Consider the following 26,739-nt stretch of genomic DNA (forward strand, 5'->3'; position numbering starts at 1 on the left):
CACAGCAGGTATGTTGAAGGATAAATACCTCCCTGGCTGGCTGGGCCCCAAGAAGCCAAATGCCGGAGACACGGACAGCACCCAGACACGTGGAGGGCACTCACCTGGCTCTCCCTGTGCAGTGCACAGGAAGAAGCCTGTGGGAACCCTCCGGAGTAAGTGGAAATGCAGCTGCCTGAGTCCTCCAGGACCCAACTGACGAAACTGGCTGAGGTCAGCCAGAGGGAGGTGGGTGCTGGGCTGGGGCTCCGGCTGTCCTGGCTCCCCCAGTTCCCTGAGCAGATGCAGATGAGTGTCCCAAGTGCCCAAGGTGACCTGGTAAGGGCCCTCTGAAGCCACTGCTTTCATCCTCCCTTTAGGGGCCCTGAGGAGTGTGTGTGTGTGTGTGGGGGGGGACACTGATGAGGTCTCACTCAGAATGAGCCACTTTTATGACAAGCTCAATAAAGTCCATTTTAATTTCAGATTCCTTCACCCTCAGGTGTACAGAGGAGGAAGCCACTGGGCCCCAGTGAACACGTGTGGGGCAGAAATCCAGGCCTCAGTGAAGCCACCGCCGCCCCACTGCACGCTTGTTCCTGGACTAACCTGACTCAGATGGCCCCCATGGAGCCTTTTGTCATATTTAGAGGAAACTCCTGGCTGGCCCAGCCAATGGGCAGTCAGTCCACTCCTAAGCTGTCATGGGTGGGAAGAGCCAGGCATTCAGCAGAGAGAGCGACAAAACCCCATAAGGCGGCCTGGGGGCGACCTCTTCTGGGGGGAGGGTGTGTTGTGATCTTCGGGCCCATGAGGACTCTGAGGTAGCAAACATTTTCAAGTGACTCCTTCCCATTAAACCAAACGCAGTCCTCTGTGTCTGTGCAGGCACTGCCCAGAGGGGCCTTCCGCTGGCAGGTTGCAAGCCTCCGGCGGCAGAGAGCAGGTGGGGGACAGAAGTGCCTAACCCCGGGGTCTCGGGGGCGGAGCTGAATCCCCTTCGTTTATTGACCCAAGTCCCCCAGTACAAATCCCCGGCCTGCCACCCCACCCCCCCAAATCGAGCGAGCTCTTGATCCTGGCTCCCCTGATCACGGTGGTGTTCTCTGCATGATTAGCTGCTGGTTCTCCAAGCACTGCTTCAGCCTGTCTTCCGTCAGCGTCAGCCGCTGCTCCAGGATGGAGACCGTCTGTAAAACAAATGGCACAGTCAGGCCTCAGAGGACAGAGGGGCTACAGGGCTGCCCTGGGGATCCCCTCAACCAGTCCTGCTCGGCTGCCCAGCCTGTTGTCCTGCTGCCAGGTCCCTGTCTCCGGTGCCTGCTAGGGATAGTTCCGGCCTTTGCGTCTCCTCCTGGTTCTGCGTGGCTGTCCTCTGATGTCTGCAGGCAAGGGGAGGACACAGGGAAGGGAGGCAGCGGGTCCCACAGCCTTGGTCATTCCCCAAGACAACCAAGGGTCAGGATCCCCAGCCCCGAAAGTCTGGCCTTTAGATGGGAATCCAGAGCAGAACCACTTCCTCATTTGGACTAGGCTTCTGTCTACAATCAAGAGGAGATCACCACCCATCTCCATTCCAAAGGTAAGAAAACACCCCCAAATGAAGGCACCCCATCTGGGTCCTGCCCATGACTCAGACCCTCCACCTCCACACCCGGAGGGGCTTCCCAGGCTGGGAGGTGAGTGACCGAGCAACTCTGAGCCTAGGAGGGCCTCTGCCTGTCTGAGTCCAAGGAGGACCACTGCAGGAATAGGTCGTCTGAGACACAGGCCCTAACTCCATCTCTGAGCCCCTTTTCTCCTCTGTGATGGAAGGACAATGCCAAGGTCACAGGAATCCTGGAGCCCAGGAGGTGACTCAAGATGGTGGCCAGCACTTCTTAGCTTGATCCATGCTGGGAACGCTTGTCATCATGTTGGCTTCCAGAGGCTGAGCCCGTAGCTCCCTGTCCTCTCCTGCCCACCCAGCATGGCTGGCCTGTGGACCTAGCCATCTGGCTTGCCAAACGCCGGTAGTCCCACGTGCCGGGGAGGCATGTGCCTCATGGGCCGGGGCCAGTCTTACAGACATGACTGCTGGACAAGGCTGTAAAAAACATGCCCACCTTCTCTGGCTTGGGACAGAGTGCTGGCAGAGGGGTAGTGCTGTCTGGGAGCCCGTGTGTTCCCCACAGAGCAGCTGGCTCACTGCCCTCAAGGACTCCTGCCCAGGGCCTGCCCACCAGTCACACAGCCAAGCCCAGCCCTCGCCAGGCTGGCCATGATGGCTGAGTTCTCCTTCACCTCCTCCCCGAGGGCTGGGTGAGTGCCAGGCCTGCACCAGGCCTGGGGTGAATCCGCCATGAGCGAGGCAGGCTTGGTCCCTGTGCTGTGCAGCTGACAGCCAGCAGAAAGGGGTCAGGTTAAGAAACAATACTTTCTATTAATTTTGCCCATTTGTCTATGGGCTTTCCCAAGAGGTTCTGCCACCTTCCCTGAGGCTCCAAGGAGGCTCTGGGCCTTGGTCCAATGAAAAGGAAACTTTCCGTTCATACATTTAATAAACCATTGAAACATTTTGGGAAGGAGTTTATCCTCTCGGGCAGCTATAAATTCTCACAGCATCCCGCACGGATGTCGGCTGCTCATGGAGGCTGCTCCTCAGGGCAGCTGGCCATTTCTGAGGGAGCTGACCTGGGCTGCAGGGGCTCTGAACCCGGGGGTACAGGCCTGAGCCTGAAAAGGAGCACTGCACCCCAAGAGGCAGAGCCGGGCTGAAGGGCACAGTCACACTCCCCCTGTGTTGGCCAGAAGCCGCTGAGGGGTCTGTACCTCATAAAAGGGGCGGCGGAAACAGCCCCTGGCTGGCCCAGAGCAGCATTCCTGGAAGTTTCCACTGGCTGCTGTGAAACGCGCGCTGAGCCAAGCTCCAAAATCCTTCCCCATCCAGACTTTTTCCGATGGCCCTGGACTCCAGGTCACAGTAGGGGAGCCAGCCTGCTCTTCCTCTGTGCCCACCCCCTCCCGCCCTTTTTAACTTTCCACAGGGACCGAATCCGCAAATGTGGAGGCAGTGGGTGCGGGGCGAGCGTCAAAACCGGGGGTGCCACGCATTTCACGAGGCCTCCACTTAGTTCCACGGGGGGCCCATGCTTCTGCTCGGTAGAAATACGGCCATTTGTCCATATTATACTTCTTTAAACATAACTGCACACCCATCTCTCCCTTGCAGCCCCGGAAGAAGGGTGCCGGCTGGTTGTGGGCCCCTCCCCTGAGGAGCTTTGAGGACGTGCTTCCTGGCCTGTTGCAGACAGGAAGGCTTCACATCCACGACTCCTCAAAATCTGCAGCCCCTCCTCCCTGTCGTTCTCCGCCTCTCCCCTTCTCCAGCTGCAACCGACTCTGGAAGAGTCATCATCTCTGTTTGGTCTCTACTTCTAGCGCCCCCCGGCTCTGCCCAGATGCTGAGTGACAGTCGCCATCCGGGGATGAGGCCCACCAGGCTCTTCGCACTCACATTTGATCCCACCCGACCCCCGTCTGAGCCGGAAGGATGGGCCGGGGAGAGGAGGACGATTTTTGGATTATCTGTATGTTAGAATGTTGTCTGGTGTTCTCTGCTCCACAAGTTTTCCTTAATAATCCTACTCTAATAAAGCATGGGGTGTCGTTTTCATGGAAAATGGGGTCTCTCAAGGTCAAGTGAAACCCAGAAATCCCAATGCCTGATATTGCTGATGTGCCTTCCCTCCGCCACGGAGAAAGATCTCCCCTGAGACCGAGTGGGTGCCTTTGGGGCACTCAAGGAACAGAGGTCAAACATGCTCAGGGTTGGCGGTACAGACAGCAAGAGGGCGGGTGGGCCATCTGCAGTGACTCAGCCCAGGCCACTATGGTGCCACCAAGCCTCCCAGCTGCTGGGGCCTCTGGCGGAAAGGGAAAGCATTGGGGATAGAACATGGGTGGGCGAGGGCGTCCCCAGCAAGGACTGGTTCCAGGCCGTACTGCATGGCCTTGTTCACATGTCAGGCATACCACAAGCTTCAGTAAATACATGCTGCCTCAGCATTCAGAAGGCAGAGGCCGTAGTCCATTCTTCCAGCTGCCCAGGGCCATCCACGCTAAGCAAGCTGCTCACCCCGCCTTGCACTCTGGGTCCTGCCACATGGTGCCCAGAGATGAGGCCCACCTGCCCCAGAGGGTGGGGAGGCGCACTACTGAAGCAAACAGCCCCACAGTCTTCCAGACACCGTCACCCCTGCCCCCAACCCACCCTCTCACCCTCCTTCCACTCAGGGCAAATGAGGTCTGGCCTCGCAAGCAGCCCCAGGGCCCACAGGCCCCTCCCCTTTCTCTGCACAGAGGAGCGGTAGGCCGGAGGTCTGGTCCCAGCCTCTCCCCCTTATAAGTCCCACAGCTTGTTAAGTCCCCAAGGAGGTCTGGTGGCAGATGCCAATGAGGGAAGCAGCCCCGACTGACCCAGCTGTCTGTAGGCCTCTGCCCTTGCAGCAGGGCAAAGGGAAAGTAGAGAAGCGGCTGAGGAGGCCAGGGTTCTGGCTGCTGGGTGGACCTGTCTGGGCAAGGTGACCCATGTCCTAGGCCTCCTGCATGCTGGGGTCCAAACTCCTTCGGAAAGGTCCCTCTTGTCTGTGGACTGGGGAGAAACCAGGCAACTCATTCCCTCTCCCTGGGCCTTGTGCCATCTGGGGAGCTTACTCGAGTCCCCGCTGTAAACGGAGTGAGGGGAGTCCAGACTTGAAGGGAGAATGGGGGGAAGACCCAGGACAGGCTCGGGGGAGCTGGGGGGTGGGGGGGTGGCGGTCATCCTAATGATTTCTGACACACTCGGCTCCAGGGGCCGCTCTTGGCAGCTGCCGTTCACGGAGAGCTCATGATATGCCAAGCTCTCCTCAAAAACCCTCCGGGGTGGGAGGCTTCATCATCCCCATTTTTCACATGAGGAAACCAAGGCACGGTGCTATTAAGCAGCTTGCCTGAAGTCACACAGCTTATAAATGACAAGCCAGAGCCATGAACTAAGGGGGCCCAGCTTCAGAGTTTGGGCTAAAGCACCGTGAGCTGCACCTTCGCTCTGTTCCCATGAACGAATAAGGTGAGGCCCGGCCTTCCTCCTCCCCTGTTCCAGCCACGCCTGAAGGGTACCAGCCATGTAACCCCAGGAGACCTGTGTGTCCCCCACCCAAAGCCCAAACTCAGGCAGTCTAAGGAGAACCTCGTGCATCTCTGTTCTTATCCATCAGAAGACACCTCTGTCCTGTCCAGGTCACCTGGCCCAGTGGCTCCAGTTTAAATGGGAACAAACAACCCTCCAGCGTCACCCAGCATCTCCTCACACCATCAGGCTGCCCTCAGAGGTGGCTCCCAGGCCTCAGATGCCCCCAAACCCCACAAAGCACTCTCTCACCTGACTGGATATTTAGGTTTGGAATTATCACAAAAGTCACAATTTTGGCTACAAAAAGGTAATGTTATATGGACAAAAGGGACATTATTAACAAGAACCTTTTAATAGATACGTGATGAGAAACCACCCGAAAACTTGAATTTTAGATGCTTTCTTTTACTGGGGGCCGTGTCACTCAGCATAAATGATCAATTCCCAAACACGCCATGGAACTCACCCCATTCCCTGCTCGTGCCCCACCCCTCACAACACAGGGCTTGACTACTCTCTCCCTGAACCACAGTGACAGGAAGCAGAATTCAGACCCCACTGGGGCGCCTGGGTGGCTCAGTGGTTTAAGCCTCTGCCTTTGGCTCAGGTCATGATCTCAGGGTCCTGGGATCAAGCCCTGCATCAGGCTCTCCGCTCAGCAAGGAGCCTGCTCCCTCCCCTCCCCTCCCGCCTGCCTGCCTGCCTACTTTTGATCTCTCTGTCAAATAAATAAATTAAAAAAAAAAAAAATTCAAACCCCATGCCTGGACACCATCACCCCTCATCTAACACCCTCCACTTCCAAAGTCATAGCCTTTACCTGCCAGCTACGGGGGAGCTTCATGGGTGGGCAAGGTCACAGGAGACCCAGAATTTTCATTCTCAAAGTCACACCTGGTCAGCAGGTCACTTTGGAGGGCTTGTTTCTGTACCACTTTCTGCTGCTCCTGTCACTGGTGATTTCCAGGATGCCACAGCCCTGGTCATGGGAAACAGTGCCCTTAGGAACATTCCTGCTTGCTGTTGAACATATTCTGTTGTTTCTCTAGACTGAGGCCTGGCACACTCAGTTTGCTGCCCACTTTTATAAATAAGGTTTTATTGCCATGCCCACCTGTTTACATACTGTCTATGGCTGCTTTCTGGCAAGGATGGGGTTGCACGGTTGTGACAGAGACCCTCTGGCCCACAAAGCCTGATAGCTACTGTTAAAAAAGTTTGCAGACCCTTGCCCCAGACTTTCTTCACGCTCAGCCTTGGCACATGGTCCCTGGGCTGACCTATGTCACCGAGGTTGACAAGGGCACACACAGACTCGGCGGGACCCGTGGGGTACACACCCCATCCAGAAGCCAAGCACTAAGCAGCAGGACAGAGGGTGTGCTGGGAAGAACCGAGGGGTCTGGGTGGGGGAAGGGAGGGGTGAACAAAGGCTAAGAAGGAGTTCACCAAGCAAGCAGGCAAGGAGGGTGCTGGGCCCAAAGGGTCAGTGAGCACAGAGCCCAGAGGTGGCAGGGACAGGAAGGAACAGGAGGGACAGAGCAAAGGAGGGCCCTGTACAGGAATGAGGAAGGGCCTCATGGAAGCAGGAGATGGGGCAAGGCACTGCCGGCCAAGCCAGGCGGCCTTGCCTTCAGCCTTAGAGCACAGGATGGTGTTTGGTGGTTCTAGGCTGAGTGGGGAGCAGACCCCTCTGGCTGCCACACGGGGATGCTCTGGGGAGAGCCTGCATGGCCCTGGTTAGGCGTGTTAGAGGCCTAACCAGACACACCCACAAGGTATGAACCGCCAGCACCCGGTGGTAAGTCGGTGGGGGGGGGGGGGATGGGAGAAGGGACAGGACAGTACCGCAAGAGGTGAGAATGGGCTCCGAGGTGAGAATGGGCTCCGGAGAGGACAGGTTAAGTGTGAGGCCCCTCTGAGGGCCCGGCGGGGGATCAGAGCCAGCAGCAAAACTATTTTGTTTTGCTGACATCATCTTCACTGCTGGGGGCAGAGTGGGGGACACAAGCAGGGAGAGCAATGGACCCATAAGCCCCGGGTCTCAGACAGAATCAGGGGCACAAGGATGTCAGGGACACGGCTGAAGCCCCCTGGAAAGCAGCCTGGCCCCTCAGTGGTTGACAAAGAAGGGACAGCCCCACACAGGGGACCAGACAGGGAGGAGGGTGATAGAGGTGTTGGGGACCAAAACCATGAGCACGAGCGAGTCCAGCTCCAGCTGGAGCAGGGAACGGTTTCCAGCCTGACTTGGCTGCCTAAGCTCTCCAGAGGAAAATCCTCCCGGGAGAGGCCGAACAAGGGCATCTCACGCGAACCCTCATTTTCCTGCTCAGGGGACAGCAGACACTGATCTGTCCCATCAAGTCAACATTAACAGGCAAGCGGCTTCTCTCACTCACAGTTCAAGATGTGTAAGACGGTTCATGTAACACCCTGAAGGGCCTTCTGAGTGGGGTCTAAAAATAACCGATTTTAAAGTGACAGGCTTGTATTTTTAGTCCCCTAAGAACCTGAGTGATGCTCAAAGAAGCCACACCAAAATGCCAGTCCTCAGCCACACGTCTGGCACCCAGGGCCCCCAACTCCAAGTGGGAGACAACACAGCACGGGGGACATTTCCACAGACACCATGGCTCCATACCTCATGGCTTTAGACGCCTTCTACCGACAGGCATCCAGGTCTCCAATGCCTGCCTGAAGCCGTGGGGCTCTGGCAGCTGGAACAGCAGAGCCCAGCTCCCCCTACACTGTCCCCATGCCCCCCAAGGGCTCAGATGGGCCAGTCTAGGTGCCCTATGAGGGACAGCGCCTGGTGTGTGCATCTCCACTAACTTCTGAGGTGGCCAAGGGGAGGCCCCGACTCCTGGTGTGTGACAGGGACTCAGGAAACGGTAGTGCCGTCAGAGGCCAAAGTGGGTTTGCAGGGCATCTGCCTGAGCGCGCTGCCCGAGGGGGCTGGTGCCAAGGCTGGGGAGCCAGGATGCTCCCATGGCCTCTGCACGGGCATCGTGTGAAGGTGAGAGTCCAGTGCTCCCTGAGAGGATTCCCCCCCGCTCGGAGGCCCCGCTCGCCTCCTAGAGCAGTGTGCAGTTCTCTGGGGACCACTCTCTCCCTACCAGTTCTGCCATCGTGCTTTCCCTGGGCTTGGTGGGCTTCTCCTCTGTCCCTTCTGCCTACTTCCTGGCCCCCAACTTCCTCACAGCATGACCTCCCCTTCTTTCAGCCCTGCTGGGTTCTTATTTCTCCCCAGACTGGTTTCCTATTGAGGCGGGCTTGTCTTGCATTTTTTTCCTCAGCTCCTTCCCCCAGTCCTTGTTTCTACCTGCTTTTCAGGTCATTTTTCATCCCCTTTTCACTTGTGTCTGGAGACAAGGCAAGAAAAGGAGCAGGATGTATTCACACAGAGTGAGATCCAAGTGAAATCCAGGACCCTGACACGGCTCACCTACTCTGGGGCTGACAGACCTGGTTAGGAGACCTCCAACTCTGACCAGGGCTTGGGAGGCCTTTGTGAGGAGACAACACAAGATGGGCTGAAGGTAACGAATTCCAAACCCCAGGTACAGCAGGTACAAAGGCCCTGAGGCACAGAAGAATATGGTGCACTTGGAACTATCAAGGAGCTCAGTGTGGTTGGTCTGGAGTGGCTGAACAAGGAAGAGAGTGTGGTGGCCACGGGCAAGGTGGAGGAGGGACCCCAGGGCCCTCAGCCACAGGGGACAGGAACAGGGAAGCCTCCACTCCCTGGCACTGCCTTATTGCATTCACAGGTCTGAGCAAGTTTCAGAGTAGCCAGTTCTCAAAGCTGATTCCAAAGCGAGTCTGGGGAAGAGGCTCAACCCGGGAACTGACCGTGGCCAAGTGGTGCCTCAGCTGGAGGTGAGACAGAAGGGAGTGACCTGGCACTTCAGAACACAGACCCAGGGCAGACCCTCCGAGCCAGGGCACCTTCTGCAGCTGCTCCTCCACCCAGAGCAAGGCTGCTACCTCGACCTTTGCTGAAAATCTCTCTTATATAGCCTGCGGGCAAATGTAGCAGCAAAACTGGAGCCCAACTTCCATAAAGCCCCGAGGGCACCACAGTACACTAATGGGCCCTCTGGACATCCCCACATCTGTCAGGTCTGTCACCTGCCACCAGCAAGAGACTCTGGCTTGTGGGGGCTTCTAGGCACTGGCGTGGCTGCCGCACCTGTCCTGTCTGGGCTGGCTTCTGGCGAAGCACCTCGGCCACGACTAAGAGTGAGTAACGTTTTGGAAGGCGGAAGAAAGATGAAGGGAGACCAACCAGCCGTTCTATGTGCACTTCTCAGCTATCCGGCCAGTTCCTTACAGGATGCTCCTGCATATGGAGGCCGTGCCCCAGCTTTTCCCACAGCGACCCCCTCTTCCCAGGCTTCTCTCCCACGGCCCCCCATCCCAGCCAGGGAACTTCTCCACATCCGCCTCCTGCTCTCAGTAGAGCTCTGGGTGCAGCACGGGGCCCCTCCCAGGCCTCCCAGACCATGGAAGATAGGTGGCCCAGAAGTGACACCCCCCCCACCCCCACAAGCACTCTGCCAGGCTCGGGGCACAGTGGTGAGGGGAACTAAACCTGTCCTAAGACAGCAGTGTAGCTGAAAGCCAGGAGACGGAGCCACCAGTGCCCGAAGGGGGCAAGACGGGCAGTGAGGCAAGAGGGTGAAGTGGTTGGGGTGGGGGGTGCCACTTGCGCAGCTGTGTGCCAGGGCCACCGAGTGGGGAGAAAGTCGGAGGTGGGGGGGAGTATGCAGGGCGGAGGCAGCCCCGGGGCAAAGGCCCAAAGGCTGGGAGAGGGCAGGGGGAGTGGTGAGCACAGGGGTGTGCTGGAGCGGGTAAGGGCTGCAGGAAGGGCTGACCGGGTGCAGGAAACCAGTCCCGGGACTGGACCGAGCGGTCTGCGACCCCTCTGGCTGCTGAATCAAGCTGGGCAACGCCCTCACCTCAGGGCTCTGCTCGAGGAGTACCTTCACCGGATCCAGGCAGGTTACCCCTGCCCCAGGGCCTCCCCCTCTGCTGCCTCAGCTTCCCAGGACTCCTGGGTCTCCCTTCCCCTCCACCTGCTTCTCCCACGTTACTTTCCTGTGCAGGAGCTCAGGGCTAAAGGCTGGACTCCAGGCCCGCGCTGCCTATTACCACGGCTCTCTCTGACTAAAGCCCCACTCCAGCCCTCTTCCCCTTGAAGACCTCCGGGTCCCATCCCACACTCAGTGCCTGTCCTCCTCCTCCCCCAGGATGTCCTGGCCACAGCATGGGGGCGGGCCCTTGGAAAATGCTGCCATGGTAACCTCCGGTCCCCACCTTTATCCTGTGGGAAGAACACAGGCTCCAGGGCTGTTCTTCTGGGTTCAGATCTGAACTTGACTCTTAGCTTGCTGAGCAGCCTTGGGCAAGCTACGGGACTCAAGGTTTCAGATTCCTCATCTGTACAATGCATCTCTCCGGGCTCCACTGTAATCCTGTACTAACAGCTCATATTTATGTGGCCCTTGCTCTAGACACGGGGGTGTACTCCCCACCTCACAGGGGCCATGGAGGAGCTCTGGGCTGCAGGGGGCCTTGCGCACAGATGGGCCTGGATGGGGCCCTGAAGAAGGCAGCCTGTGGTCAGGCCTGGTAGGGACTGAGCCATCAGGGCACGTGGTGGTCTGGCTGCTCCTTAAAGTTCTCTTGTGACGGAAAGTTCCTTTTAATCATTTCCAGGCTTGTGGTTGCTTTGGGCTCCTCCAGGCGGTCTCCCACAGGGGTGGGGGCATCCCAGCCCCCGCCCCCCACCCCAGAAGCCAGATTACTGGTGGTAGTGTCCCAGGCGCCCTGGGGCTTCGGGAGAGAGCACAGCTGCCCAACCACACCACTGGGGACCCTGGTGCCAGGCTGCGGGAAACATCCTGGCGTTGGCCATTGGCTCAAGGCCCCTGTCTTGACTATGCCGCACAGAATGTCGAACTTTCCTTTGGTTTCATTGCAAAGATGGAAAAATGTGGAATTAATCTCCCCCATAGCATGGTTTTGACTTCACTCAGATTTTAAAGATCTAAAACAGATGCAAGAAAAGGGGAATCTCTTTGCTGTGGGGTCTTGTGAGCTATCAAAACAAAGTGGGTTTGCCAGGTTCAGCGCCCGCACAGCTCTGCCTCGTCTCCTGCCAGTTCCAGCTTTGTCTGCTGGTGTATGTCTGTGTGAGCACACATGTGTGCATGTGCACACGCAGTACCCTGTCTTGGGGATGGTGCCCTGGCCAGCCAGTTGCCCTGTGTCTGTGGGGTGAATGTGGGCTGGAAGGGCCAGCACACCTTCCTGAGAATGCGGCTGCTTGTCTGAGCCCTGCCCTTCCCACCAGCCAGGGCTCTGGCCCTCTGCCCCAGCCTCTGTCTGGCACCCCGTCATCTGTGGCACAGGGGCCCTCAAGTTGAAGGTGCAGATGCTGGCCCTCCACAGCCTATTGACCTCCATCAATCTAAACGTGAGCTTCACGAGGACAGGGGTTTTTGTCAATTCTTGCTCACCGCTATCCTCCTGTTTCCAGGCACAGCTCCTAGCACACAGTAGGTGCCACACAGGGCGCTGGATGGACAAATGCCAGGCCCTGAGCGCCACGGAGATGCAGAGAATTTGGGTGCTGCCCCAACCAGCCCAGGTCCCCATGAGCCCGACTGGCTGGTAAGGAACCCGCTCCCCTCCCTCTAGCTTGGGCCTTGGACCTGGGAGGCTTGAGGGAACGGTGGGGGAGGGGTTGGAGGGTAGGTAGGACGGAGGGGCCCCTGTCCGCTGGCCTTGGCCTCAGCAGGATGTGGGGGTGCACAGAGTGGGTGGGGAGTCCAGGATGCAGCCCACTTCCTCCCCTTCCCACCTCAGACCTCATTTGATGAGGGCGAACAGCTCTGAGCCCTGAACTGTAGAGGGGAAGAAGGAGACTCCCTCTCACGCTGGCGTCTGATAGACTGACTTGTCTAGGATCACAGAGTCGATATACAACAAAATGTGTTTTTGAAGAAATTCTTCCCAATCTCTCCAGGCTAGGCAACTGTCTTTTTAACCAACCCTTTTCACCCCCCAGTTTGCTGCTAACAACACAAAATGAGCCTTTGTCCCTCGAGCCCATAGGTCTATGTTTCTGTTTCACATTATCTCAGGGATATAGGATTTCTCTGACGTTTCTGCATCCCCCAACCCCCACCTCTATGGAGGATTAGCTCTCCTCGAGAAGTACATGAAATACTATTTTCTGTTGGTGGATTAGCCATGGGATTAAGGAATCTTGGCTAATTTACCTTCCTTGTGGCTTAAAAGCAGCTCCTTTTAAATGAACACAGGCTTTTCCATCTTACTACTTACCCACAAAAGAGAAGCTATTAAAAGTGGGTTCACTCACCACCATCCATAAAACCAAATGCTCCTGGGACCCATGGGGGGCTACCTGCACCAGGACAGAAGATCTGAGCTGCGTATCCCACCCACACTGGCCTGAGTGCAAGGTCATCTCTTTGTCAGCCCTGGGCAGGCCACCAGGGAGGCAAAGGGTCTAACGGGGACAGCCCCAAAGTGCACAATGCTAGTCACTGCTGGGCCAGAGGCTCTGTACTCTGACCCCAGGGTGAGTCCAAACAGGGCCGAGCATGGGGCGTGAACTTTGGCTTTGACCACCTCCTGCATTCTGTTTCTTTGGAAGCTGACTTTTCCAACAATCCATAAATGAACGTGCTAGTTAATTTACCACAACCCAATAAAACACGATCATCCCAAGTCAGACAGACTGTCAGGTAGCTTGCTGGAGGCCTCAGGACAGCCTGGCAAGTCAGGCGGTAAGCCCCAGCCCAACAGGACCAGCTCAGGCAAGAAGGGCTCACAGGATTTCCCTGCCCTGCTGAGGACCCACTGATCCATGGTAGGAAACGTAGCCTGTCATCTTTAATGGTTTTCTGGAGCCACCAGCAGGGCCCAAATCAGAAAGGAGGCAGGCATGGACCTGCTCCTCCAAAAGCCATGCCTCCCTGAGTTTAAAGCATCTTTCTGCCTTTCCTCCCCCATCAAGGAGAGGATCTGTACTGGCCGTCCAGGCCCGGAGAGGGCCCTCCGAGGGGCAGGGGGAAGGAAGGGGCCAGCCTGACTGTAGCTCTCCCTGCCCCTGCTCTACCGGCGCCTCATTTGGGACAGTGCCAAATGGCCACAGGGTCAGCTGTGACTTGGTTCATCACAGAGCCATGCAGGCCTATATGGCACTGCTTGTCCAACCAGAACAGTCATAGGCCCCTTCTTGTGGCCAGCGCTTAACCCTTCCCCGGAGGGCCCCTGGGTCCCAAGAAGAGTGCGAGCAAACAACCTGCAGTCCCCTTCTTCCTTCCTCTAGGGTAATCCTGGAGTCAGTCTGAAAGCGATGCCCCTGCATGGGCCCTGTTATCCCACTTCAGCCCCTGCTCCCCCACCCCTCCCCCCGCGCCGCCCACCCCAAGCACGCTTGGGGCCTCACAGGAGAAATCTCCTAGGACCGTGAACATTCCGGGCCCCGGAGGTAACCACAGCCATCCCAAGTCCATCTGGTGGGTGGGGGGCCTTCGATCTGCAGCCTCTTTGGAGAGGAATGCTTTTTGCCACAACCGCAGATGGCAGAGAGGACAGAGCTGCCATGAAGCCTGCCATGCACTCATGAACGTGAGCTTGGCCTATCTTTGAGTGCCTTGAGCAGCGCCAGCCTTTGCTTTTTGCAAAGCCAGAGGGGCCTATGGACACATGGCCCAAAAGAGCAACAGGGTGGGGGAAGGGCCAGGGCCCAGCCCCTCTGCAACCAGCTGGAGTCAAACCCCAAGTATGCCTCTGACACAGACCACAGAGTGTCCTGTCCCCAGGAAGCAGCCTCTTGACAGAGGAAAAACAAATCTCGTCTCCAAACCCCCAAGTGGCAGGAGCGCAGGCTGTCCTGAACTTGATTTTGGCCCAATGGCAGCTTTTGAATGTCTGTACAGAGGACAGCTAGACCCTCTCTGGACTAGGTAGGCCTGGTGGTCAGATGTGCTGATGTGGAGAGAAGCACCACGTTTGCCGGAACCTGCAACCACCACTCCAGGCCGCTGCCATCGGAGGGCTGCACACACTCTATAAATGGGAGTCCTGGCAGGGGTTGGAGCAGCCAGGAAGGCTGACTTTCACTCTACACCCTCCTGAAGAGTTCGGTCCAGGCACACCTGGGATGGCCGGCACCCAGCTAAAATGGCACAACTGCTTCAAAATCGAGTCTGTTTGTACAAACAACAGTTCATCTGCCCAGGAAAGAAGTAGACCGAGAGCCCCCGAGAGGAGTCAGACGGGCCCTGCGTTCGCACCTTCCCTGCCAGCACGGAACTAGGTGTCTCACCCAAGCAGCCCATCAAATAGGGAACCACCAGGACCACGATGGGGAGGGTCGGGATGTCTCAAAATAAACAGGCCACTCCCCAACTGTCTAACTCCCCGAAGCACACAGACACAAATCCTTGGCCCTGCTGAGTTAGGTCAGCAGAGTTACAACCTGGCTATTTCACGAACTCAAATGTCAGAGGCCCACACTGGCGGGGCTGGGTAGGCCTGCCCCCGCCTGCTTCCCACCGCATGCATGTTCTAGTCCCGGAGCCCAGCGGCCCCTGGTGAGTCACAGGAACCTGAACGTGACATCACAGCATTGCTGTGGCCAGCCTGAAGCACGGGTGCCATAAAAAAAAACATAGCTGGAGCAGGAATTTCATGGTTTGGTATTTTTAAAAAGCAGCAAGATGTGAAACTAGAGTCAGAAATAACTCTGCTGTGGGCTTCAGAGGCAAAACCTCCAAGCTGTTTGTTGGGCCCAGGCCCCTCACCATAGCCTCCCCAGCTCCTGGGTACTGTCTGCACCTCAGCGCCCTACTTCTGGCCCTTGAGGAAGATCCAGGGACTCTGCAAATCCCAGAAAGCCCCTGAAGCTCTGTCATACAGGAGTTGCAAAGGAAGCAAAGGGGACAATGTGGGAGGGGGGAGGGGAGTTCACGCAGCCAGGCCAGTGATGGGAAGTGGCCCCCAGATCACCTGACACAGGCCCACAAGAACATGAGAGGAAAGACCAGGGCCTCTGTCTGGATACAGAACCCCAAGCAGGCAGGTCTGGCAGCCACGGGGCCTACCCTGGAGTCCTTCCTCAAGGGGAGCAGAGATAGGAAGGCGACTCATGGAAAGAAGGCCCTAAGGGAAGTCCTGGCCCCACGTGAGGGGCTGACCTCTGCTGCCTACCGCACAGGACAGGCAGATGGGCAGTGCCCAAAGTCTCCCGTCTGTAGAGGAGGAAACCAAGGCTTACTCAGATCTACACAGACAGAAAGAGGCAAAGCTGGGCCGGAGCAGTTTTTTTCTGGACCTCATAGTCCTCTAAGGTTGAGCCAACTTTCTCAGGAAGAGAAGACTTGGGACAGGCAGTGACCCCGTGGTAGCCATAGGACAGGTGTGTGTTCTCTCCAGGGTGTGTGTGTGTGTGGACAGGGTCACAAGAGGAAGACGGGGCACCCACTCAGCCCTGGCAGCTCCTGAGAATTCCCATCTGGGTTTTGAGGAGCAAAAAGTTTCCAAAGAAAAACCTAAATCCCGGTGCCTGGGTGGCTCAGTTAAACATTTGCCTTTGGCTCAGGTCATGATCTCAAGGTCCTGGGATCAAGCCCCACATTGGGCTCCCTGCTCATCAGGGAGCTTGCTTCTCCCTCTACCCCTCACCCTGCTTAGGCTCTCTCACTCTCTCTAATAAATAAAAATTTAAAAATTTAAAAGAAAGAAAGAAAAACCTAAATGCCATTATTAGGAAACACATTTCCCCCAACGATTATTAGGATAACTGCATTAAAAGAACAGCTATCACAGTAAGTATACGTCTTTGAAGAGCTTCAATCTTGGCCAGATGCCTGGGTCCAGGTTCAAGGCTCCCATCTCTAATGGGCCCCATGACCCATCTCGGATTTTCAACAACCCCTTGCACCCCGGTCCCCCGTCACCTCCTGGACTCCGCTCCCTGGACCTGGGAAAAGAGTAGAGCTCTTCTTTCTCTCCCTCTCATCCTACTGCCAAGTCAGACCACTAGAGTCTCACTGGCAGCTCAAGGGCATTCCTGGGACTCAAGTCCAGCAGCTGCGGAGGCCTGTGGAATGTCCACTCCCTATACTCCTGTGTTACCTGGCCAGCCTGGTGCTTTCCCACACTCTCCTGGGAGCACACGGACTTCGTGCTGTGCTTCATGGAACAGCTGGCGCCGGTCTAACACATCCATTTAACCAAGGGCTTCCCAACGGCGCTTGGAAACATGAGCTGGCTCGACTGTCCCAACTTTATAAGGCTCTGGGGAACAATATCACCTGATGAATGAGGGTTGGTCCTCAGATCCGGGAGGGCAGGTGTGTCCAAGCTGATGGGCCAGTGGTCACTCTGCTTCCCACAGCTGGCAGGGGAGTGTAAGGCTAGACAGACCCCAGCTGTTCAGAACACAGCATCCAGCTGGGATGGGGTCCCAAGGAGCACAGTGGAGGAATCCATGAAGCCCCAAACGGCAACCTCAGAGGGGTAAGGAGGGGTGTCTTCCACACAAAGAAGGGTCAGGGCAAGGGGGTGTACTCTCTAGCCTGGGACCTCAGAACTACCAGGCTCTGTGATCACAGAGCAACAATGTCTGGCCTTAACTTTCAGGTTAATGTTCAGCTTGCAGGTGGACTCCTTGAGGAAGCCAACCCTGACTACACCAAAACTCTCCAGCAGGGGAAGCTGGGGAACCCCAGCCTACAGTGGCTTGAGCTCAGGATCACCCAGGATCCTGGAGAAGTCCCCGGCTGAGTGGCCCCAGGGGCTAGTCCAGGCCCAGCAAGCCATTACCCACACCCTATCCACGACTGGCATGGTGCTAGCTGCTGGGCACCAGGCGGGAGGATGACAAGAGGGTCAGGTAAGAGTGCCTGTGGAAAGCTGCAGGGCTCAGATAAACAGCGGGAGGAGGCAGATGACAAAGAAGACATGATCCCTACCCTCTGTGGACTTCCCATCTAATACAACACCATAGGGAGGACTGCCAGGCTGGGTCAAAGAGAACACTCACGTGGGAGATGGACAAAGGCCTGTGAACCTTGCAACCATTCCAAAGTTATCGCCCTGAACGGGTACACTTTTGAAGAACAATGTGTACCCGTTTTGAAGAACACTTTAGAAAAAAGGCATTCCTAAAAAAATAAAATGGTCCATCCTCAACTGGAGAGTCAAAGGGCTGGATTTTGGATGCTGTACATGGCCCAAGGAGAGTTTGCTTCCCAGGCAATGACGAGCCTTTTGAACACTTGCTGGCCCCAGATGCAGAGAGAGCTCAAGCAACGAAGGGAACTCGCTGCCCCCTCTGCGAGGGTCTGAGGCACGGCTCCTCCAGGCAGGGAGATAGGGGGGAACTGGGGGAAGTGTTTCTGGTGTTGCTGTGATCCCCCCGCCACCCCCACCAGACCCTAATGACGAGGGCAACACACGGCGCTGCTGGGGACTGTTCGCAGAGCCTCACACGAGCTAACACATCTAATCCTCACGACAGACCTGTGAAGTGGCTACTCTTATCAGCAATGTGTTCCAGATTTGGAAACTGAGGCACAGAGGTTAAGCACCTGGCCCAAGGTCACCAGAACGTACACCCAAGCAAGCTGAGCCACTGTTCTCCATGGGCGCACTCAGCTGCCTGACCTCTGGGGGCCACTGAGGAGGACTGAGATTGGTCCTGGGCCTTCAGACTGGCACAAATGGGCCGTGAACATCCAGAGAGGAGGAATCAGTCACTAGGCCACCCCAGCCTGTTGAGCAGAAAGGCAGGCTCTGAGGACTGAGGGCTTCCGCAACGGGGTGTCCTGCTCATGTCACCCAGGGGCGGAAGGCTCTGTGACTCACTCAGTAAACATTTCAGCCACTGCAGCCCCCACACTTCTTCCTTGGAGGATGTTCTGGGGGACGGAGGATGGAAGGACCCAGAAGGCAACTTCCCTCTCAGAACCCTCTTTGAAGTAGACTTCCTTGTCGGGGAGGGAAGGGACAGTGAGGGGGTTGGGACAGAGGGGAATAGCATGATTCAGATGACTCTGAGGTAGGAGTCCTTGTGGGGGTAGCTGAGAAACCCCTGCCCCTCCAGAGTACAGAGGTACGTCAAGATGGCGAGCAGTGCTCACTGACGGGGTCCTGTGTGAGACCAATACCCATAGGCAAAGGAGGCTCAGAGCCCGGCTGAGTGACCCACATGGGTATCTCAGCAGGATCACCTGGCTCTGGGCTCTGGACTTCAGAGGTGGGGCTGCCCACAGCCACACTGGTCCCAAGAGAAAGGAACACCCAATCCCACAAGAGACAGCTCTGGCTGTAGCTTGGATACCTCAGCCAGAGCCCCAAATGGAAGAGAGGAGGTACGTCTGGAAAACAACCAGCAGCCAAACTCAAGGACAGCACACCAGAGAGCACAAATGCACCTCCTACCACTTGGAAACTAGGCTGAGGCCTCGACTGGGGGCTTCAACTGTGGAAACCAAGAATCTTCTTCAGGATATGTCAAGTCCATCAGGAACATTCAGGAATGCACACTGTTTGGCAGAGCAGGTGCCTGGCTGACGGGCCTGGCATCTGGTCGGGGGTGGAGTGCTGTTTGGATCTGCAAAGGGGCTGGATGGTGTGAGGTAGGACGAGGGTGCCGCACAGCCATCCAGACCTGGGGCCAGAGGCCCAGGCCACCTGAAAGCCTTCATTATTCTCTGCGGTTTCTCACAAAGTTACTATCACACTCCAAACTGCTAACACGTAACAAAACCTCCTGCGTGCACCCCTGAAACAGTAACGGGAAATGCTTCTAGTGCTATACTCCAATGAAGCGATCCAATGAAGCTATTTTTAACCATCTTCTCAGACTTAATTTCCAATTTTATCCTATAAAGTTCTAATTGATTCCACCTCCCCTGATCTCTCACACTTGACAAGGCTGTGAAGAACATGAGGCGGGCTTGGCGGTTTCTGACGCGTGTGAGATGGGGGATGTGCATGTTGCTCATACCTCTCTCAGCACAGGCCTTCTTCTCAAGGGTTAACAGGCTTCCAGAAATGTCTGTCTGATGTGCCTGTCTTCCCCACCCCCGACGCCCCCCAGCCCCAGCCACTGACACCAGACCTTTCCCTTCAAAGCTCCTTCCTTCCCTGGGCCCAAGGTGTGCAGTGCCAGCTGGGATGCCACGACACGCCGTGGGCCACATGACATGATAGAGAGCTTTTCTCACTTGGCCAGGGATCCAGAAGGAGGGAAAGGATGGTACGCCACTTCAGCTCTATTTCTACCAGGGACTCAGGGCTCCCTTGTCTTCTTCCCACACCCTTGGTCTACCCAGGAGTTGGCACAAGAGAAGGCAGTCTGCACCCACAGCTGAGGTGGGAAAAGGGCCTGACGACCTTTAAATCCTGTCTTGGCACCCCCCCCCCCATACCCCATGCCAGCCACGCTGGGCTTTGCTTGTTGCTTGGATGTGCCTGTGGCCCCCTCCAGTCCTGCAGGCAGGCTGCTTCCCCCTACCAAGGCCACTCTCGTGCCTGCGGTGCCAGCAGCCACCTCTTGCCAGGGCACTCTGTTCTTAGGGAAGCTGTTGTACTCCAATTCTATATTAGCAACTGCCAGATGTATCTATGCTCCAGAGGCCTGGGTCCATGTCTACCTTGCTGATGACGCTGGTCAGCACCACCGCTTATGTTTACTGAACAGCTGCCTTGAGCCAGGTGTAAGCCAAATGCTTCCCACAGATTCATCTTCTTTAATCCTGACCATGAACAGGACCTGGAGTCCACGAACACCGCACATCATAGAGGAGTGCACCAGGGCTTGGGGAGTGCACCAGCCAAAGGGATTTCGCCAAGGCTGCTTGGAGGATAAGAGCAGTGCCAGCTCAAAGCCAGAGCCTGGGCTCCCAGATGCCTGACTCACTGCTCACAGCTCCCTGGCACACCCCTGGAGGGGGCCCACCCCGCGATGAGCGGGATGAATGGACAGTGTTTCTTTCAAAGCTCTGCTGTGGGCCAGGCTGGCCCTGGGAGGGCACACCCTGGCAGGACCAGCACTGGGGATTTTTGGGGTCCAGTGGCTTGGCCGGAGCTCGGATGGCTCTGAGAGCCAGGACCTCAAGGCAGACAATGCAACTTTATTAATTTGGACTGGAAAGTAGATCCATTATGATGATTTTTTTTTTTTTTTTTTAATATAGCACCTGCTGCCCAACTTCAAACGGCCCAAATGCCAGGCCAAGTGGGGTGAACGCACGTCCTGGCCTACCTGGGTGAGGACGTCCAGCTGGCCCACGATGTGCTCCAGTGTGCTGGTCAGCGTCTGGGGCATGCTGGTGGGCTCCTGGGGCTGGCTCTGCACCGACTCCTGACTCCTGCCTCTGCCTGGAGGGATGGGGAAATCCACTTCTGGCTAAGGACAATGAAAAGAAAGGGAGTCCTTCAGTCCTCATTCAGGACTTAAAGAAACACGGAAAGAGGAACAGCCCCTCCAAAGGATAAAGTGGAAAACTACCCACAATCTGGAAAACATGAGTTCTAAATACTGGTGAGAAATGCAGTGTGGCGGTACTCCCACATCCGGGCCACGCACCCGCTTCCAGGACTTCCTTTCTGAGCAGAGGCCGTGAGTGAGGAGTGCCATCCGAGCACATGGCAGTGAGGGCTGGAGGAGCCGGTGGGGGAGAGGCAGGTGGGCCGCAGAGTGCCCTCCGCTGGTTCCTCATGCAGCCCGTGCCCATAGTAGGCCCCCTCAGAGTCTGGAGACCCTGAAGCCCAGGCTGGCTCTGATGTCACTCCTCTTCCTGGCAAGGCCCAGGCCCATTCCCCACCCCCAGTGTGGGCTTGGCCTAGAACTAGGGGGATGTTCCGACCCCGCCCTAGTGCAGAACCCCTGGGAAAACAGGAATTGTGTGTGAGCATCCAGATGGCTGGTGGGAATCCTGTGCCTGGTGGGACAGGTACCCCGAGTTGCTGTAGAGAGCCTTCCGGAGACGTGAGGGATCAGTGTTCCTGCCTGAGAGGCTTCAGTCCCCAAATGCAGAAGCCTAACCTCTGCACCACTCCCCCACCAAATACACACTCACAATCACCAAGCGCAGGTGATTCCTAAGGGGACCCATCCCGGTCCAACTTGGGTCTCCCCAGATTCAGGCACCACTCTGTGTACGTATTAGCACTTCTCAACCCATGAACCGCTGTGCGCATGTTCAGCAGGGTGGAACTCCCAGAGCCACACCGTTCCCGAGGACACAGATGGCAGATGCCCCAGTTTTGGTCTTAGAACTTTCCTCTGTGGACTTGCTCCCTGCGGGAATGATGTGCTTAGTGAGACTGACACTCTTGGCTGGCCCCAAAGCCCCAGTAACCCATAAAAGGCAGCCACACGTGGGGCTCAGGGTTTTAAACCATGACCTCAACAAATTTCTAAATGTTACCACATCAGCCCATGGCTTTGCCAGTCCTCCAGGGCTCTCTACTGCCTTTGGGAGAAAATTTGAGCACCTTGACAAGGCACCCCACTCCAGGCTACCTCCTTGCACAACTCCCCTCCTGCCTCTGCACCCCCTTGCCCAGATCCCAAGGTCCTCCCCTACTGGAAGGCCCTCATCCAGCCTTCCTTCCCCCTGACCCCAGCACCCTAGCCTCTACTCGCTTTGCAACCTGGAACGCCTGATCAGCAGCGCCTCTGTGCTCCCGAATGCCTGTGCCTGCCCCAGCCCTGCCCGGTTCCTCCAGCCACTCCATCTCCAGTGCCAGGACACACGAGTGGGCTGAATCAATGCCGGCCTGTCCATAGGGCCTGCTGCCCATCCATGAGTCTGTGTGCCTCTCCCTGTTTCCTACCTATGCTCATCAGCCCTGTCCCTTCTGAATCTAGGATATCTCTGGGCTCAAAGCATGCCAGCTACCCATGTGCCACAGAGCTATGGCTACTCTACCCGGCCAGCAGAATTTACTGGCTGTGACTGGGGCTCCCCGAGGCTGCCTGCACATGTGCCACCAGCAGCTGGCTTGCATCTCTGAGTCTGCCCATCTCCGGGATGGACCCATAGTAGCCCAGCCCTAGGAAGACTCTGCTCTGGCCAGGGTCACCGGGGTGGGCATCAGAGTCCTAGAAGAGAAAGATCACAGGGGAGGATTCCCAATCAGCCAAGGAGGGCAGTTTGGCTCCTGGGCCCTACTGCCTATTTTGCTGTAGTTGGAAAGTGTTCTAGTCTCAAAGATAGCAAACTCTCCCATGCATGCCCATTGGAACCTGGAGAAACACAGGCTCTGGAGGTTAAAGAGAACATGAAGCCCCTGGGGATAAAAATATATGTTTATAAAAAATAAAAAATTAAAAAAAAAAAAAAAAGAGAATATGAAGGTCAGACACAGAGCTCGAGGGGTGTTCTCTAAAACAGGAGCAGTGCCAAGCACGCGAGCCCATTGTGGGCGTGCCTGCTGTGTGCTATGTGTGCCCACCAGGACTGGGGCCCTGGGCCTCCAGAAACCAGTGCGATTGGCTAGCGTAGGCCCTGACAGGTGTGGGGTTTTCCTTCTGGTTTGTAATGCAAGTGCTTGACTTCTTGACTGCCCAGGCAACCACTTCAGAGAGGCATCCACTTGAAGAGGGCTATCTTGAATAAACATGCTGCCCGCCCATGACCAGACGAAGAGCTGGGACACCCCCCACCACAGAGGTTCCTTGGTTTCCGAGATCTTGGCAGATTTAGGGAACTGACCATATGGCCATGTGGTTTTTTTCTTAAAATTCCCACTCTTATGTTTAAAATTCACCAATAACGAGGGAGCCCTGAAAACCCCCAGGCCTCTACCCTCAACCCCAATAAAAGTGCAATCTCAGGTGCTTGCTCTCTCTCCTCTCCCCTCACCCTTGCTGTGTGGCCTCACGTGTGCTGTGTTACTTCTAGGTCCCTTCATTTTTTTTTTTTTTAAGATTTTATTTATTTATTTGACAGAGAGATCACAAGTAGGCAGAGAGCAGACAGAGAGAGGAGGAAGCAGACTCCTTGCTGAGCAGAGAGCCCAATGTGGGGCTTGATTCCAGGACCCTGAGATCATGACCTGAGCTGAAGGCAGAGGCTTAACCCACTGAGCAACCCAGGCGCCCCGGTCCCTTCATTTCTTCCAAAGGTTCCTGATGGTTACTGCTGAAGGGTGTCTTGTAATTATATTAAGAACTATGAGGGCAGGTTCAACCACAATGTTGGTCATTGACAGGTAGCGGCACACAGTTTCAGATCCCAATGCCTATGCAGGAGTCCACCCCAAAAGGAAATGTTCCAGAAGCCTTGAATAGCCCTCACCTCACCACAGCAGCCCCAGGCCCTGGCAGCAATGTCAGGGGACCCCGCACAGTGCACTGGGGAAGAGCAGGGATTTAGATAGGCCCTGGCCTCGACATTTGAGCTCCAGGACTGATAAGCAAGGTGGCCCTGGGCAAGAAGCTTAACTTCCCTAGGCCTCTCCTTCCTCATCTGCATGATGGGAGTGATGACTGGGCCTATCCCGCAAAGGGCTAGGCTGTGAAAGGCACTTCTCTGAAATCACTTGCAGGCCCTTCTTGAGAAATAGCTCCAGCCCTGCGCCCCTGCCCCGAAAGATTCCCCCCCACTCCACCCCCGCCACCCTTCCAGACACACACACTCTTCCTTTGGACAGTGAGTCCCTGTGGCTCCCTCAGGAAAGGCCATGAAAGTGAGGGTGGGAGCCAGGCAGCCCTCTGTCCCGACAGCCAGCATCCTCCAGGAGTGGCCAGACGGGTGCTGCCTGCTGCCTGGGAAGGATAGAATGGAAATTCTGAGTGTTTCTGAAAAACGGCCCAGAAACTGACAGCCCCGAGCTGAGTCCCTGGGAGCACAGTGACGACGGCGAGTTGGGGGGACCACCGCTGACTCACAACAGGAACCCTTCTTCTGAGCCCAAAGAGAGCCAGCTCCAAAGGTGCACTGAGGACAGCAGCCACGTGCCGAGCCAGGGAGGAGGCCTTTGGAGGACACGGCTGTGGGAACCGCCATGCTCCCCTGCCCACTCTGACCTCTCACAGGCTGTGACCAGGTGACAACAAAGGAGACGGAAGCTCCGAGAGCAAATGACCATTGGGAGGGCCCCAGCCTCAAGCTTCCCCCACAAGCCCAGGGTCCTGCCTGCCCCAGGCTATTCCTCTGGCCGCGCCATCTGGTCCTTGTCTTTCCTCCCCCAGGACGCAGCCCTTTTCTGCTTTCTGTCCATCCTCTTACCGGCGGACATGACAGCACTGCACACGCCACCGGGCCAGAACATAAAGATAGCAAGAGCTGTTGTCCCCTTGTTACCTACCACGTGCCAGCATTTATACACATTTAGTCCTTACAGTGGCCCTTCCTTCACAGCAGGCATCATTAAGCTTATTTTTCGGTTGGGGGGGGAGGAGGGGGGGGCAGGCAGCAGGCTCGGGGAGGTTAGAGATCTTGCTCAAAGTCACCCAGGAAAGGAGAAAGGTGGGACCAGGACCCACGTGAGAGGCCATTCCCTGACATCAGGCAGCCTCTGACAGGTGACACGGCCTGTGGTTTTGCCTCCACATGCCTGCCACACAGGTCCGGCATCAGACACTGTCTGAGTCACTCCCCCACCCGCCTGCCCGGCACAGAGCTGAACATGGAGTAGGCCCTCCACACGCACCCACCACTTCGGAGAGCCCAGCTCACCGCGGTGACATTCCTGGGTAATGACACCCTGCCAAGGCTGGGGGTTGGGGGGGAGGCTGCGGCCCCACCCCGCACAGCGCTGCAGCCCCTCACCTGCACACCAGCTCCCTGGAGATGCAGCATTTCCCAGCGCTGGGCGAGCAAGCGATAAGCAGAGATAAGGAGATGACGAAGACACAGAGCTCGAGTGGGAAGGGACGCACGTACCGGGCTGTGAGTAATGACAGTGACGGAACAGCCGGGGCAGCACGTGAGGGGGAAAGGCTATAAGGACTCTGCCCCGCTCAACATCAAAGGGTCCCGGGAGCCCTGCCCGGCGAGTCTCAGAGATGATGACATCAGCACATACTGTGTACCTACACAGCGGCACTGAGTGGACAGCTTTCATTTTTGCCATATACAGACCTCCTAACGACCGAAGAAAAAAAGGTGAAGACTCAGAAAAGACAAATCCCTTTCACTTTGTGGAACTCTCACTTGGGGTCTGCCTGTGCCCCCTGGTACGGTCCCCTGGTATGGTCCCTGGTATGGGATCCTGAGCTCTCACAGCAGGTTCATCTTCTGCTTGCCTCAGTTTCTACTGCCGCCAGCCTGTCATAGGCTACCAGGAGCTCAGCATCGTGCGCAGTAGAAACTGCAGAAATATCCGACTGATCTCAGCCACTTGAACACACGGTCACCAACCCATACATTTATTAAAAAACAAAACAGCTGGCAGGTCTTCCTTGTGACAAGAAATCAACCCATCTGGACTGACTATGGTCTCACTGGTTCAACATCAAGATGTAGATATGGGTAAGGAGTAACACTAAACTCAGCTCAACTCCCGATAAGGCTATCTACTTCTGTCTCTACTATCCTAAACATGATGTATGGGCATTTAATCAAAAATTATGACACACACAAAAAGGCAAGGGAAAAAACCCCACTGTCCGATAGCATCAGCAGGAACGCTGGCTGCCTCAGTCTGTTAAGCATCTGCCTTCGGCTCAGGTCTCGATCCTGGAGTCCCAGATTGAGCCCCATATCTAGGCTCTGTACTCAGCAGCGAGCCTGCTTCTCCCTCTGCCTCTCCTCAACATCAAAAATGTGATCACATGTGCAAGCTCGCTCTCTCTCGCTCTCTTTCAAATAAATAAAATCTTGGGAAAAAAAAAGTTATCAGCAGAATCAGATGACTTTGACGCTGGTACTATCAGACATGAAATTTAAAATAACTCTGACTACTATGTTAAAGATTGTATTGGAAAGTGTAGATAACACACATGGACAGATGGGGAATTCCACCAGAGAGGTAGAAAGTCTAAGAAAGAGTCCGTGAAAATGCTAGAAATCAGAAACCCCGTAACAGAGAGGAAGAATGGCTTTGACGGGCTAATTGGTAGGCTCAGCCCAGCTGAGGAAAATGAATCCATGTCCTTCAACACTGATCAGTTCCTCAAACTGACACAGTAAGGGGGGAGGAAAAAACCCCAGAACAGAGTATCCATAAACGTGAGACAAGACCAAACTGTCTGACACGTGTGACAGGAATCCCAGAAGGAAAAGAGAAAAGAGACATTTCTTACAGAGCAAGTTTGCTGGTAGCAAATTTTCTCAGCTTTTGTTAGAAAAAAAGTCTTTATTTCTCTTTCATTTTTAAGAGATATTTTTGCTAAGTACAGAATTCTGGGTTGACACTTTTTTTTTTTTTAAATACTTTAAAGATGTTACTCCAATGACTTCTGGATTGTATAGCTTCATAGAAGTATTCTTCTATGGTTCTAACCTTTGATCCTGTATACAATGTCACTTCTCTGTCTACCTTCAAGATTTTCTCTTAATCTTTGGTTTGTAGAAGCTTGAATGTAATTTATACAG

At 55.8% G+C, this 26,739-nt stretch overlaps 1 protein-coding gene across 5 annotated transcripts in view; it reads right to left on the reverse strand.

The window, feature by feature from the left end:
* Positions 1-372: 372 nt before the first annotated feature.
* The window catches only part of POC1A (POC1 centriolar protein A), a 69,077-nt gene continuing 42,710 nt past the window's right edge, over positions 373-26,739 (reverse strand). For 2 of the 5 annotated variants that reach the window (XM_032321377.1, XM_032321409.1), the window contains exons 10-11: positions 20,454-20,597; positions 404-1,169 (exon numbers count right to left, since the gene is read on the reverse strand). In XM_032321377.1, coding sequence (XP_032177268.1) covers positions 1,071-1,169; positions 20,454-20,597 — 243 coding nt within the window. In that variant the 3' untranslated portion in view covers positions 404-1,070. Of the gene's footprint in view, positions 1,170-20,453; positions 20,598-25,344; positions 25,514-26,739 lie in introns of those variants that run through there. The other 3 variants (XM_032321388.1, XM_032321382.1, XM_032321399.1) reach the window with 3 other exon arrangements.

This window comes from Mustela erminea, chromosome 1 (genome assembly GCF_009829155.1).
Source record: "Mustela erminea isolate mMusErm1 chromosome 1, mMusErm1.Pri, whole genome shotgun sequence".
In the NCBI taxonomy this organism is placed as follows: Eukaryota; Metazoa; Chordata; class Mammalia; order Carnivora; family Mustelidae; genus Mustela; species Mustela erminea.